At 38.9% G+C, this 20,784-nt stretch overlaps 3 protein-coding genes across 9 annotated transcripts in view; 1 reads left to right on the top strand and 2 right to left on the bottom strand.

Moving 5' to 3' along the window:
- Positions 1 to 20,784, top strand: part of LOC136257839 (uncharacterized) — a 196,625-nt gene that overhangs the window by 115,301 nt on the left and 60,540 nt on the right. The gene's annotated exons all lie outside the window — the stretch shown is intronic.
- LOC136257840 (BUD13 homolog) overlaps positions 1 to 20,784 on the bottom strand; it is a 33,859-nt gene that overhangs the window by 8,666 nt on the left and 4,409 nt on the right. For all 7 annotated transcript variants that reach the window (XM_066051145.1, XM_066051150.1, XM_066051144.1 and 4 more), the window contains 11 exons: positions 19,947 to 20,169; positions 19,772 to 19,855; positions 18,260 to 18,357; positions 16,239 to 16,331; positions 16,055 to 16,186; positions 15,563 to 15,651; positions 15,415 to 15,516; positions 15,000 to 15,162; positions 3,261 to 3,387; positions 275 to 367; positions 120 to 209 (listed from right to left, as the gene is read on the bottom strand). In XM_066051145.1, the coding sequence (XP_065907217.1) occupies positions 20,165 to 20,169 (5 nt within the window). In that variant the 3' untranslated portion in view covers positions 120 to 209; positions 275 to 367; positions 3,261 to 3,387; ... (6 more) ...; positions 19,772 to 19,855; positions 19,947 to 20,164. The remainder of the gene's footprint in view (positions 1 to 119; positions 210 to 274; positions 368 to 3,260; positions 3,388 to 14,999; positions 15,163 to 15,414; positions 15,517 to 15,562; positions 15,652 to 16,054; positions 16,187 to 16,238; positions 16,332 to 18,259; positions 18,358 to 19,771; positions 19,856 to 19,946; positions 20,170 to 20,784) is intronic.
- Positions 3,214 to 20,057, bottom strand: LOC136259429 (importin subunit alpha-5-like). The gene is made up of 7 exons (XM_066052917.1): positions 19,947 to 20,057; positions 19,772 to 19,855; positions 16,055 to 16,186; positions 15,807 to 15,962; positions 15,563 to 15,651; positions 15,450 to 15,516; positions 3,214 to 3,387 (listed from the first exon to the last, which is right to left on the bottom strand). The coding sequence occupies exons 1-7, from the start codon at positions 20,055 to 20,057 to the stop codon at positions 3,214 to 3,216; spliced, it is 813 nt and encodes a 270-aa protein (XP_065908989.1).

Genomic DNA, 20,784 nt, shown 5'->3' with positions numbered 1-20,784 from the left:
TGGCTAAAAGCTTTTTTTTTTGTCATTGCTAGATGTTGCTTCTGCCCAACAGGTGCTTTCTTGGTATACCCCCAAGGCCTGTTAATACAGGGATGGTAGATCTGTCATTTACTACTAACCTGTGGCCACCTCTACCTGGACTAAGATCAGAATCTGAATCATGTCGATGTCCTCTGTCTTGCTGCCTATCCTTTGTGTCTTCTCTACTTCTAAACACATGGACAGTACAAAAGGGATTACATACATGTTATATTAGTAAGACTTCACTTCATACCTGTGTGACTTGTGTCCAGTTCTCTCAGGACTAAGATCAGAATCTGAATCATGTCGATGTCCTTTTCCTTGTGGTCTAGTTTGGTGATCTATACTACAAACACAAAACATGAAACATTATGTAACATTCTAACAATATGTGTGTATACATACAGTACCAATGGATGGTCTGAACATATTTATATACAGTGTATACAGTAGTATGATCACTCTAATAGGACATTTATCATTCACTTATATAGCACCATACATGTGTACGTCCCCCACCCCCCCTACATCCCAACACACACACACACACACACACACACACACACACACACACACACACACACACACACACACACACACACACACACACCGATTCATGCATACTTTTCTTCTTTGCTTCCCAGTTATCGGGTTACGTGACTTTAAGGTAGGCTATATATGATGCGCTGCCGGTGCACACCTGGATTACTGGCAATGGTCATGACACAGCTACATACACACAAACCAGAGAATCCATTGGAGTTTGTATGTGACCCTGACATTGTAACAAGCCTAAGTGCAGATTTAAGATGTTATTCCCTGGAGACTTACAAAAACCTCTGCAAATAGTGTAAAGTCACCAGTGTGCCAAGTGACATCATCAGCTAGCACCCTAGGCTCAGCACACAGTAACCTAACCTCATGATCACCATCAACAGCATAGTCAACTAATTGCCATTGCCCAGGGGTCACCACAAGAAGGTACTGACTGACATGGTGTTAAAAATACTTACGGTACTTAAGATATGCAACACCACAGAGCACATCTGTGACCTACCGAGCAAAAACCTGACTTGTTTACATTTTTGTGTAATTCACTTTATGACTTTTTGTTTTCTAGAGAGAAAAACCAATGGGATAGCTTTATCTGGTAAGTGCTTTTGAAGTTATAGTGCTGTTATAGTGATAGACAACAAAAAGAGCAAAATAATTAATTTGCACAGTACCTAATATGGGGAAAACAACTACAGGCATTTGTTTAATCAATCACATGTCTCGAGTACAGCAGGCAACAGAGTTGTACCCCCCCCCCATATGTGTGTCATTCTATTCACCATGAACTGGAGAATTCATCAAGGTTTAGTTAATACATTCATGCTATTAAGTGATAGGGTAGTTCAAGCTTACTGCAGTGCAACAAACACACACAACTCATGTTCACTTGATGGTACAGACACGAAACTAAGATATTATTACTTTTCATGAGAAATTTTCATGAGTTTAATTTTCGTGTTAAAAAAATTCACCTGTGTCCTCAAGCGTCAAAAATTTTAAACAATGAATTACATAATCTTTATTAATTCTATATGGCCCTTTTTTGTATACGTATACTCCCTGTAGGAGAAACAGAATGACAAGCAGTGAAACTGAAGTGTGGCATCTCTGTTCCATGGAGACTGCACCACAGATTCAGAAGTTGTCCATCACAAATCAAGCAATGGACTGGAGTGGAATTGCTGTAGCTAGAAGCTCATTCCATGCAACTTCCATATTTGTGCATATATACTTCATTTAATGTGTCCTGTAGTAGCTGTCTATCACGGAATGGCATCATTACCAATGTGCGGCAAAATAGATGAAGACGGCTCTCCTCTCTCCTAGGATGAGGGAGGCCTTTGTTTTTAAAAGACTGCAGCAAAGACATGTGCTTGACACGCCAATGGCCAAACCTTGGTCCAGGTGGCCAGAAGCAGTTAACCGAATTCATTCAACTTCTCTAATATTACATTGGTAAAAAATTTTCAAGTACTTAAATTTCGTCAGATGCTAGCTTTGACGAAATATTTTTAACAGTTTATAAAAGATATAGAAATACGGTATACTACTTATACACACAGAGACACACATACTACAGGACCAACAGCTAATAAACACCCCAATGGTTGACATAACTTGTGGTATTTACGTTCTAGTGGTTATTTAAAGACTTACAAATATGGTATTGATAAAACACATCAATTAACTAAATGTTACTTTAGACTAGTGTTGCACTGATATGCATTTTTTCACTTTTGCCGATACCAATTATGTGCCTATTCATGTAACCGATATGCCGATATTTACCGATATTCTTCAGAACAGAGGAGGAGGAGCAGAAAATCACCTAAAGTTTATGTGTATAAACTGCATTTGTAATGATAATGTAATCAATGTAATTACTTGTGTGGGCGGCCGACTTGTACAATGTTTTATACAGTGTTGCTACTATCTCCTTTCATGGAAAAGGAAGCCAAGTAGTTATATAAAACAGCTAAGCCAGCTTATCAAACAGTGTTTTTAGTGGGACTACAGACCCTTTGTGAAGAGTGATCAACTAATTGTGTGGGCGGCCGATAAATATACACAGCCTGCTATAGCCTTGCAACCATACTTGTGCAAACAAACAAGCCAAAACAGTTACAAAACAATTATAACAAACCACTTACTGCACCATTCACCACCTTCTTTACTTTCACCTGTTCATTGCCATCAATTTAACGATTGATTGTGGGTTTCGGCTGATCGGCAAATTATTTCCACTTCGTAGCCGATACCGATACTTGTAAAATTAGCTAATATTGGTTGTTACCGATGATTCAACCGATTATAAATGCAACACTATTTTAGACTAGGCAGGTCTTACCTGGTTTGTATTCTTAATTAATACTACACATAAATGTATTTTATGGCTTCATTAAATACATACCACAACAGTTAAAGGCTATTCAGCAAGTAATCAGTATCACTAACAAACGTACTATACAGAGGACGTATATACATCATACTCATGTTAGCTGATAGGATTTCAAACTTGCCACATAGTTTGTATGTATCATAAAGGTTATTTTTTAAATATCAAATTTTGCATGACAATCATCTAGGCTGTTTTAAAAGTGCATGCTGTCAACAGCGAACAATTCTTTGAATATTTGTTTAGGATAAAGTACCAATCCTAGTAATTACTATACAACCAGGCTCACTTAATTTGTTCAGTGTTCCACCAGAGATGGCATTACACACAGCCCAAACTGCTTCCTTCCTAGTCTTAAACTCAGCAGTACTCATAATATCCAGTACCACTGGGATTACTCCACTGTCTATCAATGTCTGTGTGGGGAGGATAGGATATCACACAGTATAGTACTGTATAGTAGGGACCACAAATGTTTGGGTGTGGCCTATGAAAAAACATCACCAGCTTACATTTCCCCGATGATGATGATGAAACAGTATTGGTTAGGTAAAACAAAGCCCAAACAAGCCTTCAGATCAATGCTCTCAACAAGTAGTCATGAAATTAAAAAAAAATTACTGAACAGAATTTTCTGACTGACTGACTGAGAAACTGACTGATGCCTTCAGACAAGTGGAACCTGATAACGGCTAAGGCTACGGGCTTGATTGTTTCACTGATTGACGTCGCTTCAGCAGGACAAGTGCCTTATGGCATACCGCAACACGTACAATGCATTCTTCATGGATGTGTTCCATTCATTCATCTTTGCTGACAGCAAAAGGTGTCAATTTGGCAGTAGCGCATGATGGCTTCCCTTTGTAATGAAAATCATTCGTATTTTATGTAGTGGCTACTTTGATTGCAAGGTGCTTTTCGAACAGTTCTTGATTCGTAATGCTATGCAACAGGTTAAACAAAGCTGACAACAAAGCGTAATGGATACTTCACTTTTCAGATGATAATTGATAGCTGGGATGCGCAGAGTCATTACTTTCTTTTGATGTGGTACACATGGGTTCACCAGTCATAATAATTTACAAAGAGTTTACAAACAAGCACAGTACACAAAAAATGGAATTTTCAACTAGAATAGGGACCATAGCACTCGATCCATAGCATATCGATAAAAAGTACTGAAATAAGCTGGAGTAGTGCATGATATTAAATCACAGTAAAACAATAAGAAGTGTTATATCCCTACTGTACATTTCCATTATGGTATCTTGAGCACAATAGGGATACAACATTTATTATTATTTTGCTAAAAGAACATGTTACGAAAACTTGAGAAAATACTGTACACAGTCAACTATACATATCATGAACCACGATAGTGGGTTCATAATAGGGATCGCCCATGATTTTTTGCAAAAATCCTAATAGAACGCACACCTAAAAACCACCTTGATAAGCATCCTTCAACTCAAAACAACCCTCTGATGGTTCTTTGCAATGAGTATAGGTCCACTAGTAAGTATCAAGTGAAAAGGAAATAGTATGTGTATTTCAGACAAAACTGAAATATGTCCTTTTGTTCATATTATTATTATTCATAATATTATTACTAGGACCACGTCACACACAACCAAGTACATACACCAACGTTGCAACCTACCCATTGGGCAAGTATAAACAGTGCCATAGGCAGCACTCAGAGCAGTATGCGTGTACCGGTGGAAACGATACATATGCATACGTACACAGGCAAGGGAGTTTAACTGGTATCAGAAAACCACAATACTAAAACACAACCTACACAAAAACCAAGTTAAGTTAGATATATTGAAAGTAACTATATATTGTAGGTGTGACGTGTCTCTGAAGATGACTCAGCAGTGAAGTGAGGCTATGCAGAATAAGGGATATGATGAAGGCACAATTAGCAATTGATCCCAATCAAGCCAATATGGCACAACAGACTCTGTTGTAACTAGAGGCCACTGGTGATGTACCAGTATATCAGCGGTGTGGCATTGGCACAGTGATTACAGTCTATAATATTATGTATACAGTCACGCACAACATACAGGAGATAGTTACACATTGTTGTATATGCAGCACTGCATCGGCTTCTTGTTTAGCTATTACAGACTCACAGTAGAGTAGTAGTTAAGCCGAGTGGAAAATAATTCCAGCCGCTAGCAAGCCAGATGAAGGATGAAGATGTATAATACAACTACCGGTACAAGTATTACATTACTCATTACCTTGTTGTTCCAGCTGGTTGTTTATGAATGCATCAGCTGGTATCCCAACTGGTCATCAGCTGGTATCCCAACTGGTCATCAGCTGGTTGTTCACTGCATGACGCCTGGAGTGCATATCCTGCACACAAAGTACAGTTACAAACATTTAAACATACTTGTAATGTTGTTGTTTACCAGTAAAGTGGCGCCTGGCCTCTGCTCAGACGTTTACTGATCTTCTCCTTCGAGCAAACAAGGGCGTGGCACCGGGCGTTATATAGAATTACACATACGGTAAAGTCATCAGCATGAACAGGCGTACTTATTATAAGGTTGTGCCTTCATTCACAGGCGAATCTATCCCCGCTTAGTTCATGTCTCTAGGCCTCGTAGTTTTCTCAAACATTATTTATTTATTTATTCATTCATCATTAATGACGTAATTTTACCACATTTCGTATTATTCTTAGTACTTGGTTGTATAATTATTCTTCTTTCACAGGCATAGCGAAGTTTACAAGGAGAATCCTGGGATAAAAGTAGCAAGGCTTGCTGAATGGATCATTGTGCATGTCCATGACCTATTTTTGATTTCGTTTTCAGATGGAAACAGCCCAAATCGGGCCGTTTCTTCTTGCCAAAATGCCATTATGCTCGAGAAGCCACACAAGATTGCACTCAGAGTTAACTTTTTTGGTGTGCACTACTTGTGGCTAATAGAATCTGTCTTTATTAAACTCAGTATAGGCCAGGAAGCTTAATCTGGGCTTATGACTTTGTTGCAAGGTGGTTTTTTCCGCTCCGTGATTATTGTACGTGGGCAGGTTAGCCATAATAAATACTCTATTAGACTACAACAAGTTTGATACTGAAATTTGATTGGCTGAAAACGTGGTCTCTAAATCTCGTAGAGCCATGCTCATGTCCAATAGAGACCACGCTCTGAGGCGATACGAAACACGATAATTACGTGCCTGTAACATTGGCAACGCATGGGCGTTTAAATGGCTAGTAACAGCCTTACTGAATTAGAGGGAGGTGTAATGGGCTAATCAATACTACATTACTTGCTTACAAGCAGCTGTCGAGGCACAACTACAGCAACAATGAGTTGTAGTCCAGTCGCTGAGTCCAGTACTTCGATACATAGCACGCGCCTGTAACATTGGCAACGCATGGGCGTTTAAACGGGTAGCAACAGCCACACTGAGGTCCTGTAATGTAGGGAGGTGTAGAGGGCTTGTTTCTAGTAATCAGCCATACATTTCTCGTTTACAAGCAGCTGTCAACTCAAGGTACAATAACGAGTTGTAGTCTAAATAAGTTGGACGTCAAGAACCACTGGGTTCTACGGGATTTAGAAAATCCTCAGGCGCCACAGCCCAGGGCCTTCGAGTTTTCTAAATCCCATAGAACCCTGGTTCTTGACATCTAACTATTATATAGAGCAGTCATGTAAATACTCTAATAATGCAGTCAAGTGTATAACAACAATCCTTGCACTGAATTTGACAGCTATTAAAGGCACCAGTAATCTACATTGTAGCACATATTAGGAGACTCTCAGTCTGTATGTACATTGCAATTTGATCAGTTTCATGTGTGTACTGAAATGTTGACGGTGTTACTATGCAGAATGCAAAATTACACAATTCACAACAGTCTTCTTCATAATCCATTACTGAATTAATAAAAAGTACACAAACTAGATGAATAAAAAATTGGAAATTTTAAAATAGGAATAGGGATCGCTGAAAAAAGCCACAAAACAAGGGATCGCTGGGGTGGTAATGTAAACCACAAATCCCTATTTTGACTCTGTCGGTGGTAATGCAAACCACAAATCCCTATTTTGACTCTGTCGGTGGAAATGTAAACCACAAATCCCTATTTTGACTCACCTCAAAATGACAGAGCATGTAAGTAAAGATTTATGACAGACTCAAAATAGGGATTTGTGGTTTACATTACCACCCCAGCGATCCCTTCTTGTTTTGTGGCTTTTTTCAGCGATCCCTATTCCCATTTTAAAATTTCCAATTTTTTGTTCATCTTATCAAGACACACGGTAGTGTGTCGTGTGGCCCAAGAAGCCGGCACGTAACACCCGTGAGTATATTGACAGGAAGAAAGAAAACGCAATTTTCGCACCTCCGTAGCTCTGTGCTTCCTTGATGAAACAAGACGATTTTTGCTGTGGACATGCCCCCCCCAACTGCAGCACTCCACATTCCAAATTTGAGCGAAATCGCTTCGCGCGTTCCCGAGATATGCTACTTCAAAAATTGGCCCAGTTTCTCCGTTTTTTTTCTTCTTATTTTTCTTTTTCTTGTCGCACACTTACAAAAACTGCTATAAAACTCGAACGCCATATCCGATTGCCTTGAAATTAGGCACACAGAAGGGGGATATAAAGGTGCATCTTGGTACCAACTTTGGCTGGAATACGATAAACAGGCTAAGAGTTATGAGCGATTATTCACGAAAAATAACACCAATATGTTGTCACGCCTACAGGGTAAACCGCGTATGGGAAGAAGCTGAAAATCAGTGGGTGAATAGGTTAACTATTGAACCTCAAACCTTTTGTGGTTTGAAAGAAATCGAGCTAAAAAACAGGAAGATACAACGAAAAAACCAACAGTATGTAACAATTATGCAATCGAGATTAGCTAATAAAAAAACTACTGCTTGCCACGCCTACCAGATAAACCGCTTGGGGTAATGCTTTGAAAGTCGTTGTACAGATGGAGTAATCATCTTAGAAAGGCTCATCAATGGTGTAGAAGAATCATACTTAAAGCCACGGAGTTATAACACGAAATCCAACTTGGTGCAGCAAGTGCGAGATCGAGATACTCTAATAGAGCATTCATCCTAATAGAGCAGTCACCCTGAAGAGAATTCAAGAGATCAGTTAGAAATAAGAAACCTGTATAGAGATCAGCTACACACAAGTCACCCTGTAGAGAGATCAGCTAGAAGAAGTTACCTTGTAGGGAGTTCATGCAACTATGGAAAGAGATAGTTCAACTAGAAAAAATCACCTTGTAGAGTTCAGCTACAAAGAAACCACCATGTAGAGAGTTCAGCTACAAACAAATCGCCCTGTGGAGAGATCAATAGAAGAAGTTACCTTGCAGAGAGTTCAGCTACAAAGAAACAATCATGTAGAGAGTTCAGCTACAAACAAATCTCCCTGTAGAGAGATTAGCTAGAAGAAGTTACCTTGCATGTAGAGAGTTCAGCTACAAAGAAACCATCATGTAGAGAGTTCAGCTACAAACAAATCTCCCTGTAGAGAGATTAGCTAGAAGAAGTTACCTTGTAGAGAGTTCAGCTATAAAGAAACCATCATGTAGAGAGTTCAGCTACAAACAAATCTCCCTGTAGACAGATCAGCTAGAAGAAGTTACCTTGTAGAGAGTTCAGCTTCAAACAAATCACCCGGTAGAAAGATCAGCTAGAAGAGGTCACCTTGTAGAGAGTTCAGTTACAAAGAAACCACCATGTAGAGACAAACTAGTGACCTTGTAGAGACATCAGCTAGAAGAAGTTACCTTGTAGAGAGTTCAGCTACAAAGAAACCATTCTTTAAAGAGCTCAGCTGCAAACAAATCACCTGTACAGAATTCAACTACAAATAAATCACCCTGTAGAAAGATGAGCTAGAAAAAGTTACCTTGTAGAGAGTTCAGTTACAAAGAAACCACCATGTAGAGAATTCAGCTACAAACTATTGACCCTGTAAAGACATCAGCTAGAAGAAGTTACCTTGAGAGAGTTCAGCTACAAAGAAACTATTATTTAAAGAGCTCAGCTGCAAACAAATCTTCTATACAAAATTCAGCTACAAACAAATCACCATGTAGAGAGATCAGCTAGAAGAAGTTAACTTGTAGAGAGTTCAGCTACAAAGAAACCATCATTTAGAGAGTTCAGCTTCAAACAAATCACCTGTAGAGAGTTCAGCTACAAACAAATCTCACTGTAGAGAGATCAGCTAGAAGAAGTTACCTTGTAGATCGTTCAGCTACAAACAAATCACCCTGTAGAGAGATCAGCTAGAAGAAGTTACCTTGTAGAGAGTTCAGCTACAAAGAAACCACCATGTAGAGAGTTCAGCTGCAAAGAAATCACCTATACAGAATTCAGCTACAAACAAATCACCATGTAGAGAGATCAGCTAGAAGAAGTTAATTTGTAGAGAGTTCAGCTACAAAGAAACCATCATTTAGAGAGTTCAGCTACAAACAAATCTCCCTGTAGAGAGATCAGCTAGAACAAGTTACCTTGTAGAGAGTTCAGCTACAAACAAATCACCCTGTGTTAGATCAGCTAGAAGAAGTCGCCTTGTAGAAAGTTCAGTTACAAAGAAACCACCATGTAGAGAGTTCAGCTACAAACTAGTCACCTTGTAGAGACATCAGCTAGAAAAGTTACCTTGTAGAGAGTTCAGCTACAAACAAACCATTCTGTTTAGAGCTCAGCTGCAAACAAATCACCTGTACAGAATTCAGCTACAAACAAATCACCCTGTAGAGAGGTCAGCTAGAAGAAATTACCTTGTACATAGTTCAGCTACAAAGAAACCACCAAGTAGAGAGTTCAGCTGCAAAGAAATCACCCTGTAGAAAATTCAGCCACAAATAAATTGCCCTGTAGAAAGATCAGTTAGAAGAAGTTACCTTTTAGAGAGTTCAGCTACGAAACTATTCTGTAAAGAGCTCAGCTGCAAACAAATCACCTGTACAGAATTCAGCTACGAACAAATCACCCTGTAGAGAGATCAGTTAGAAGAAGTTACCTTGTACATAGTTCAGCTACAAACAAATCTCCCTGTAGAAAGATCAGTTAGAAGAAGTTACTTGTAGATAGTTCAGCTACAAAGAAACCATTCTGTAAAGAGCTCAGCTGCAAACAAATCACCTGTACAGAATTCAGCTACGAACAAATCACCCTGTAGAGAGATCAGTTAGAAGAAGTTACCTTGTACATAGTTCAGCTACAAACAAATCTCCCTGTAGAAAGATCAGTTAGAAGAAGTTACTTGTAGATAGTTCAGCTACAAAGAAACCATTCTGTAAAGAGCTCAGCTGCAAACAAATCACCTGTACAGAATTCAGCTACGAACAAATCACCCTGTAGAGAGATCAGTTAGAAGAAGTTACCTTGTACATAGTTCAGCTACAAACAAATCTCCCTGTAGAAAGATCAGTTAGAAGAAGTTACCTTGTAGATAGTTCAGCTACAAACAAATCTCCCTGTAGAGAGATCAGCTAGAAGAAATTATCTTGTAGAGAGTTCAGCTACAAAGAAACCACCATGTAGAGAGTTCAGCTGCAAAGAAATCACCCTGTGGAAAATTCTGCCACAAACAAATTGCCCTGTAGAAAGATCAGTTAGAAGAAGTTACTTTGTAGAGAGTTCAGCTACAAAGAAACCATTTTGTAAAGAGCTCAGCTGCAAACAAATCACCTGTACAGAATTCAGCTACGAACCTGTAGAGAGATCAGCTAGAAGAAGTTACCTTGTACATAGTTCAGCTACAAACAAATCTCCCTGTAGAGAGATCAGCTAGAAGAAATTACCTTGTAGAGAGTTCAGCTACAAAGAAACCATTCTGTAAAGAGCTCAGCTGCAAACAAATCACCTGTACAGAATTCAGCTGCAAACAAATCACCCTGTAGAGAGATCAGCTAGAAGAAATTACCTTGTAGATAGTTCAGCTACAAACAAATCACCCTGTAGAAAGATCAGTTAGAAGAAGTTACTTTGTAGAGAGTTCAGCTACAAAGAAACCATTTATGTAAAGAGCTCAGCTGCAAACAAATCACCTGTACAGAATTCAGCTACGAACAAATCACCCTGTAGAGAGATCAGCTAGAAGAAGTTACCTTGTAGATAGTTCAGCTACAAACAAATCTCCCTGTAGAGAGATCAGCTAGAAGAAATTACCTTGTAGAGAGTTCAGCTGCAAAGAAATCACCACTGCCCAAATTTCAAGGCAATAGCTCTTTCCAATCTGAAGTTATCAATTGTCAAAGTTGGCAAATTGGATGTGCGTGGAATGCCCCTTTTCGCAAATCCGGTCACATATGTATTATCATTAAGTACGGTAGTACTTAATGGTAGGGATCGTCAAGGTTCACGATTTCCCGCCAAAAAATTATGCACCAAAAGCAGACTTGCAAAACCATCTCGGCGATTCAGCAGTATTGTATTACAAAAGTGAAGCACGATTTCGCCTTCAAAACGACACGAAATGCATCCTATGAGTTTCCACGAATTTAAAAAAAAATTCTATCTGATCGAATTTTCTAGTGACTGACTCCCTAACTGATGCCTTCAGCCAGGCCTAGCGGGAAGATGGCAACAGCTACAGTCCTACTTCTTGCATGAAAACAGCTCGCTTTGCCTATAGATTAAACCTTTCCTACACCGATAGAAATACAATCCTTGCGCTAGGGTCTTACCTTTCATCGTTCTTTAATGTCGCCATCGTCCTGGATTCACTACAGGTAGTGTTAATAACTCCACAAATGGCTTCAATGTACGGCGCCGTCCGTTTCAATAAGAGTGCTCGCTAAATAGAGTAATCATAATCTTCGCGGTAAAATATTCGAATACACGTGGTTGAAAGTTCGAAGTTGATTTTGAGCAGGAAGAGCAAGCTGTTCACAATCGGGAAGCTTTGTACGTGTAAGTGAATATACTTAGCGACTTATATCTTTTGTTTCTGGCAAAGTTAACCGACAAAATGAATATTGCTTGCGTTTGTAAACGCATTTCTTTGCTGTAAACAACGTATCTACCTCAAGTATTTGAGCGATATTAGAAATAATTCGTAGCAAAATAGCGTTAGCTAAGGGTATTGTGGTTATTATTGCTTTGTGTGTTTTCTCTGAGGCAATATTGGGTGCGGCAATGCCTTCGAAGGAAGCGGCGCGGAAGAGTAGAAAGAAGGAGAATAACAGGGCATACTATGAAGCTCATAGAGAGTCTATACTCTCAGAGAGAAAGGACAAGTACAGCAGTGAATGCCGATCACAGCGTCATGCTAATGAGTACTACAAAAATGTAACAGCGTCGCGTGAGAAATCAGCTGAAGCCACCAAAACATCATTTAACAAAGATTTGGCAAAGTCTCGCATTGAGTCAGCGGAAAGGCAAAGGGAATACTACCATCAAGACTTGGAAAAGTAACTTTAGTGTCCTGTGTAATAGAAACTGCATGCACATAAAAGATAAGATTCATGCAATGTTTGTAAAAAGTACACAAACAAGTGGAACAAAAAATTAGGAATTTTCAACATGAGTAGGGATCAAAGTAATAAAAAGTACTGAAACAAGAGAGATTATCTACCACCTGAAGTCATGCTAGTACACACGTAATCCCTATTTCAGTGCCATTATATCTTAAATCTTGGCAACTGAAGTAGCGATTACGTGTGTACTAGCATGACTTCAGGTGGTAGATAATCTCTCTTGTTTCAGTACTTTTTATTACTTTGATCCCTACTCATGTTGAAAATTCCTAATTTTTTGTTCCACTTGTATATATAATTTGTACATTTACTGATAAAATATTTAAAGTACATCTACTTCATCTTTTCTTCTTCCTGTAGTAAAAAAAAAAACAGGTTAAAAAAGTCCCAAAGCTGGCCATAGGCCGGCTTTGGGGTATACAAATACAAAAAGAAATGAAATCTAATCCAAAACAGCCAAGCTGTAAAAAAAGTGTGCGGCCCTCAGAAAGGCTATGGTGAAAAAAGATGTGAAATCCAAGGTGGCGGTCAAGAAATGGCTGTGATGGTAGGTTAATGGTAAAAATTTTAATAACGACAATTCAGGTGAATTTTTGTGCCGCTTCACAAAATTTACCTGAATTGTCATTATTAAAATTTTTACCATTAACCTACCATCACAGCCATTTCTTGGCCGCCACCTTGGATTTCACATCTTTTTTCACCATAGCCTTTCTGAGGGCCGCATACTTTTTTTACAGCTTGGCTGTTTTGGATTAGATATATATGTGACCTAACTTTAGAAACAGTCAATATCTGCACATTTTTCAAAATTTCCTTCATTGCTTCTTTGTTCTCTATAGGGACAGAGGAATGGATTGCCTTCAGTTTCAGCTTCGTAAGTTGAGTAGTGTGGGAAATACAGTGCTAGACAGTCAGACAAGCAAATAAATCGACACGTACAGAAGCCATCAAGAAAATAATCTACAGGTACTTACACATTAACCATCATAACTTGATGTACAGAGTTGAATATTGGCTCATTGTGTTCATCATAAATTTACAAAGGTATAGTTTTGCCGAAGATATGCTTCTGTGTTCGAAAAAAAAGGGCTGTTTACACACTGTATATTAAAGTCCAATTTTCTGTGTTTGTCGTGTTTACTTGAAGGGTGTGTGACCGGTAACTGAAACCAGGTGAAACGGTAGGGGTTAGCCTACATGTGTATACAGTAATGACTATAGGCCTCGTAAGCTACCAGGAATGGCATATCTAAAGGGAGCGTATCCCCCTTGTATGCGAACAAAAATTAAGAGCAGCCATAAAGGAATTTGCATATGAAAACATGATAGACAAACTATAAACAGTTAAGAAGATACTTCTGTGTGTACTTTGTGAAGTGGTTTGCCTGAGTTACGCTTGCTTAGCTATGCATAGCAATGTAATCGATGAACTGAAACACACTGGTAAAATACGCGGGTTACATGAAAATTTTATGCACACTTTTATACACAATGACTCAAAATTAATAAAACCTATATATCACTGGATTTGCCTGTTTATGAAGAGTAAGAAAATCTCTCTTTTGTGTTTGCATAGCAAAGGATACGTGAGTTATGGGTGTGCATTTATGATGTGGAAAAACAACGTTCACTGTCGTCATTTCTTAGTTGGAAACTTCTTTGTCAACATGGAGGAGTACAGGGAAAGCACTATACCCTGCTTGATTTGCCAGTTCATGGTGCACAGATTGAGCTAAGTCCCATCTTTGTAGTTTGTTTCAATCTTGAGTTATGATCGATTCTCTAAGTGCCTGTAATTTATTTCCCGTATTGTTACTGTATAAATCCAATTTATCACTGTTCCAACTGTCAAGCACTGTAATTCCAAGACCATTCATCGTAAAAGGCTGCAACTTTGGCAGTCCATTGTTTTGTTACTATAGATTACAGAGATGTAATAAAGTGGAATTTGAGGAATGTGCAAAAATCGGCTGGGTTTTGCTCAGCCGGTCAATTTTACTGGGCGGCTAGTTGTAGAGGTAGCACATTTTGTTTAAATAAGACCCAGATATCATCTTATTCGCCAACTCAAGAGGAATTAGAAATTTTTTATTTCACTGCAATAGACCTAAGGACATGCAAATTATGGGTGTTTGTTTCCGTCACGTTGAAGTGATCGTAAGGAATCGATCTTTCTTCATAATTTTTTTTATGCAGTGAAGAAACGACATACAAGGAAAAATTGGAATTTTTCAACTAGAGTAGGGACCATAATATATCGAAAAAGTTACTGAAACAAGCTGGAGTAGTGTACGATATTAATTCACAGTAAAACAATAAGAAGTGTTATATCCCTACTGTGCATTTATATAGTATCTTGAGCACAGTAGGGATATAACAGTTCACAGGTATAATTCACAACATCCATGCATATTTTACTATTGGAAGAGTTTTGGTACTGAAGATAACAAGCTTGAAGACATGGTCCAGTACAGAACCACATTGGTGGGAAGAATAAGTACATACAAGTATCCACTAGTCACTCACATTAACAGTTCTACTAGTCTCATTACTACTCCAGCGTCGATGACTTGTTGAATACGTTCATTATACCAGTCAGCAAGGAATGACAATGACCAGCAGGTGTCTGATATAACATTAGGTTGTCATGGTATAATAATTGTGACAGGATTGGTAAACATCTTGCTGCCTGAAGTAGAGTAAGGAAACACCAAATTACTAACTGGGTATCTTAAACAAAATGTGTGTTTGTAAAACATGAACACATGTACTGTAGAAATGTATTAAGGCACACAGGCTAATCCTCCTGGGAAAGGACCACACTACCTTGTATGAGGCTCTACCATGTCTCACAGGAATGTTTTGTGAGGGATGGATAGCACCCATTAACGCAGCATGTACACACACACACACACACATACATGCATACACACAAACTTACGTATTCAGATTTCAGAAGAGAGTTCTTTCCTCTACACAGATTGGACAAGGTCCATGTGGCATGTTCATTAATACCCCACTAGCACTGGAGCTCTTGAATATCCTACAATAACAACTAACACATTGTACTCTTATTAATGATCACTCACAATAACAGAGGATCTAGTATTCCATTCTCCAGTACAAATTCTCTGAACTGAACATTGTCACCAGCAATGTTACCTAGTGCCCACACTGCCTGTACACAATAAGATACAACATGTAGGTACTATAAGGATAACAGCTAAAGACTTTTTGCAAAACTACTAAAGTGGTTAATACACTTATCAAGCTTTACTGGTTAGTTATCTACAGTGTATGTATGTCGTAACTATGAGGAGAAAATATTGGTACACGTTCAAAAAAAGTAGACAGGTATATTTCAGGTCTCTGAAGGTTATGGACAAGTGTCCTGATTATCAAAGTGTCCTGATTATCAGTGTCCTGATTATCAAAGTGTCCTGATTTCAGGAGTTGACATTTCAAAATGTGTGCACAGTCAAAGGTATCCTATTAAAAGAGATTCCACAATATTGTACACAGGTGTATAGAATGTACTGTATCTGAGCAAGCAATCAACCAGTTCACTAAAATTCACTAACCTGTTCTTGCACGTTTACAAACGGAGAATGGAGAAGTCTTATGAGTGATGGTATTGCTCCTACATCAACTACCACTTTAGTATGTAATGAGGAGCCTGAGGCAACGTTGGCGAGTACCCAACAAGACTCAAACTAGACCACACCATAGTATAACAATGTTATCCTGGATTAGTATACTAGTTACCTGTAGAGTACACTGGTGATCCCTCCACAGTAATTGTACAAATAATGGGATGACTCGATCCTGACTCTACTACTTCTGCTATTGGAGGGTTCTCTGTGGAGGAAACAGGAAACAATTAATAGATGCATACAATAGACTAAATACAGCAAATATAATGTATTTATACATAGGTGCATTTTGATGTATGTATGTGTCTACTATTCATAAGTGTGTGCGTGTGTGTGTGTGTGTGTGTGGGGGGGAGGGGGAGGGAATCGGGTTGGTATTTTTTAACACTATGTTGGTCAACACCTCCATGAGGTGACCCACGGGCCATGGCTTTTAGTCGGCTAAGCTGTTAACGATCACAAATTGGGTTACTGTTTGTCAACCTCAGGATGCCATCTGATGGTATCACTTGATACATACAGTACCAACCTGGTGCCCCTGTGGAGGTTTTGCAAACCTCCCAGGGGATAGTGAAGAGTCTGCACTTAGGACAGGCACAGCTTGCTGGACATTTTCATAATTCCAGGGTGCATGCTGCTGCTGGAGTTCAATGAGTCCTCTGGTTTCCATGCGGCTGTGCCATGATTACTGCCAGTAAATCAGGTGTGCATTGGTGGTATGACTGTCCACTTTTGTTGCTGATTGCCTAGGAATGCCGCATGACCCGGAGAAGGAAGGAAGGTGTGCAGCATAACCAGGTGGCTAGAGCATCGGCCTGGTAATCGAAAGGTCCCACTCGATTGGTGTTGCTGTGCAAGAAACTTTACTCACAATGCTCCAGTCTACCCAACTGTTTAAATAGGGACCTGGTGTCAATTACGTATGGAAGCAGCCCACCCAGCTGTAACATCAATGGGTACCTGGTATTAACTGGGGAAGCAAATTCCAACTGTCTATGTCTCACACAGTGGGTGAAGGTCCAGGTGGGATTTCCGGTGCCCACACCTTCACCCATGGAACATGGTACAGCCTCCTGCGGGTTACTAGCACCTGAGTAGCATACAGGTGTCCCAGTGCTGGTTCACTGGGTAGGTGCGACCGTTCTATCATGACAGCTGAAGGCTTTGGTTGTGTGTGTGTGTGTGTGTGTGTGTGTGTGTGTGTGTGTGTGTGTGTGTGTGTGTGTGTGTGTGTGTGTGTGTGTGTGTGTGTGTGTGTGTGTGTGTGTGTGTCCCCAACATACTGTAAGCCACAATACATTTCATCACTGTTGTGACATAACAAAGAATCACTTGTTTGCTAGAATATGTTTCGGTATGCATATCATGTGTATCTTAAGTATGCAATGTGTGTAGAGCCTCAGTGCCTGCCACAAATGTTCAATATACAGTAGCAATGTACAGTGTATTTACACACATGTACACATATTACAGGTTTTTGCAACTGAATTCGGCAACTTTGCAATTGAATTCGTCCTGTTTGCAATTGAGTTCATCACTTTTGCAGTTGAATTAGTCCTGTTTGCGATTGAATTCATCAGTTTTGCACTAGAATTCATTGCTTTTGCAGTTAAATTCATCCTTAACAAGAATGGCAGCTGGAGAAAACACAAAAACATAGTGTAGCAGCTGCTACAAGAACTTGTTCAAGTACAACGGTAGTAACAACTTTTTATAAGGCAATAATTCTTCCTCTATAGCCTATCCAGCATCATTCCAAACTCTACTATGCCATTCGCAATGGGTGTGGTCACTTGAGAGCAAACTATAATTAACTTGTCAGACAGCTATAAGCTTTGTGTACTACCAGCTCCAATTATCTTGTAGTGTCTCAAGTGTAACTCTCCATGGTGTAAATAATTCATCTCTTAATGAACGGTTAGTTTCTTGGAGCCATTTTGTTTATGACGAATTGTAATGCAAACACGACAAATTCTATTGCAAAACTGATGAATTCAACTGCAAAACGGACAAATTCAATTGCAAAATGACAAATTCAACTGCAAACAGAACAAATTCTATTGCAAAACCAATGAATTCAATTGCAAACGGGACAAATTCAATTGCAAAAACCTGTCAATCAGTCACACTCACCCTTAGCTAACAATTTCCTGTATGAAAGTGGCAGAGGCCTACACAGTAGATGGTTGTGGTGATAGTAAGTCATTGATCAACTCCTGTATGGTGGGCACCTATTGGAGGTGATCATATGAAGTAGTAAACAAATAGTACACAATATGTGACAGGATCACAAGAACCCCACACATTTTTAAATGTAGTTCTTTGAGAAAAAACCTGTGTGTCTATGTGTCAGTATGTCTGTCCAACACCCACATGAACAAACAGGCTTTAATAAAAACTTCAGTCAATGAATAAAGTCTGTTTATGTACTGTATTAAAGCTACACCTACTTTCTGTTTCCGTCATGTTTACTTGACAGAGTGGTAACTGAAATCAGGTGAAACAGTTCAGTAGCCTGGGCTAACCTGAAATTATAGTCAGACTGCTAGGAATGGTGTGTTGAAAGAGGGTGTGTCCCCTTTGTATGTGATTGGAAAATAAGAGCAGCTTTGTGTTAGAGAATTTGTTTGTGTATGAAAATGACAAACTATAATAAACAATTTAAAAGCTGTGTCTAATTTGTGGTTTAAAGTGGTTTGCTACAGTTAGGCTTCCTTAGTGGAGAAAGTGTTGTATCAACCAGCACATTAGATGTGTCTGTTCTTCAGTCTTGCACACAAGAAGAAGTTGACCATTGTATTATGCTTCAGCACACAATTGATGAATTACAAAATGTGATTTTTTAAACACGTCACAACGGTGAATGAATGTGATGTGGTATACATAAATTATAGCAACTCTCAGGAAATAGAACAGTTACAAGTGGTTCATCCAGAGTGATAATCTACCTGTATAGCAAAGTAACTGGAAAGAATGTTGTGCTTGTGGTGAAAGCCGACTTTGTGATGGTTGTTCATCAAGCACACCACCAAATACCTTCCAATTTTGGAATAATTGTTAAGATGCTTGTGAGAGAAATTGAAGCACTTACTGGTTCCATGACAAAGCGGTGTATACTCTCCTTAGCTTGCCAAGGAAAATACGTTGCTCTACTGTTTTGCAATAATTCAGATCCCAATGTTGGCAATAATGGGGGTCACAAATTATTGCCAAATTTGACAAAAAAAGGTCCTGCCATAAAAGAGCCAGTTTTGGAAGCTCGGTAACTTTTACATTAATTCTGTTGTTGTCACTACTTTGAAGTTGCATTTTGTAAATTGCCAACAATGGCAAAATACATTGCCAGACTTTGCTTTTAAGGCTGTTCCAACTTTGGCAATAACCCAAAAGCTGCAAAACATGGAACCCAATAGATTGACAAAAATGGCAACATGTTGGATCTACATTTGGCAAAATATGGACAATGCTGAATTTGCCAACATCTGGGATAAACCTAATTTTGCCACAATTGGCAAAAATATGATACTGAATGTTGCCAAAACTAGCAAAAAGCAGGTTTATCAAAACCTGCCAAAATTGGCTGTTGAACATACCTGAATAGAGCATACGAATGGTCTACTGTACGGTGTATGTAGAACAGCTGACCTTTGATCCCTCCTGGCCAGCCTTGTCATAAAGTGAGACAGTAGCATCTTCAACATCAACATCTATGTTCCTTCTCTTCAAAATCTAACATGACAACAGAGACATGTAGTTTTACAGGCACTTTTACAGGCACTCAACATGCGCCTAAAATCACCACCACGACTACTAAACTAACTTCTTCACATTTCGCCTTCCTCAGTTTTAATCCCTCCTCTTCACGTCTTCTCCGTCCCTCCTCAACGTTGTCTTTTGTTTTGTAGCTCTTCCATCTGTCACCGCTAACCATTTTCTATTTGACTTCATACCTGTGTGACTTGTGTCCAGTTCTCTCAGGACTAAGATCAGAATCTGAATCATGTCGATGTCTTCTTCCTTGTGGTCTAGTTTGGTGATCTATACTACAAACAGAACATGAAACATTATGTAACATTCTAACAATATGTGTGTATACATACAGTACCAATGTATGGTCTGAACATATTTATATATAGTGTATATGTACTTTACCAAAACATCATAGATATGTAGCATGCCTAGTTTCAAAGTTGTGATGTTAAATGGTTTAGTAGCCATGTTTGCTCCAGCAGCATATTACCCTGGACCACCCCTAGCTCCTACTCCATGTACAAGTAGCTACGTAGCTGCTATGTACACTGCACTGTAGTCATAATCAGTAAATTATAATACTGTGTAGTGCTCTGCGATATATTGGTAATACCGTTTATTGTGATAAATTATCATAACTGATTATCATATCGTGACAGCGTTTGATAACCGATATATCGAAATACTGGTATATTGATGAACACTGGTATTGGATTGCTTTTAGCCAAGCCTTTGGTATTTAATTATCCAATTTGTTGATGGTTTAGCAGACATGCCCTAAACAAAAACTTGATGTTGTCACATTACAAAACGTCCTTACTTGTACTGAACTATATATATTTTTTGTTTGCTTAATACTAGGCCCAAGAAATGATGCAATAGTTACAATAACAAGCTAACTATATACT

Source organism: Dysidea avara, chromosome 6 (assembly GCF_963678975.1).
Source record: "Dysidea avara chromosome 6, odDysAvar1.4, whole genome shotgun sequence".
NCBI classification, from domain to species: Eukaryota; Metazoa; Porifera; class Demospongiae; order Dictyoceratida; family Dysideidae; genus Dysidea; species Dysidea avara.
This window is presented reverse-complemented; position numbering and strand designations above follow the sequence as displayed.

Coding starts and splice junctions, on each gene's coding strand:
- LOC136259429 (XM_066052917.1), bottom strand. CDS start 20,057: ATGGTTAGCGGTGACAGATGGAAGAGCTACAAAACAAAAGACAACGTT. Junction 15,652..15,806: donor TGTCTACTTTTTTTGAACGT/GTACCAATATTT, acceptor TATTGTGTACAG/GCAGTGTGGGCACTAGGTAA. Junction 3,388..15,449: donor ATGGACCTTGTCCAATCTGT/GTAGAGGAAAGA, acceptor CTCCCCACACAG/ACATTGATAGACAGTGGAGT.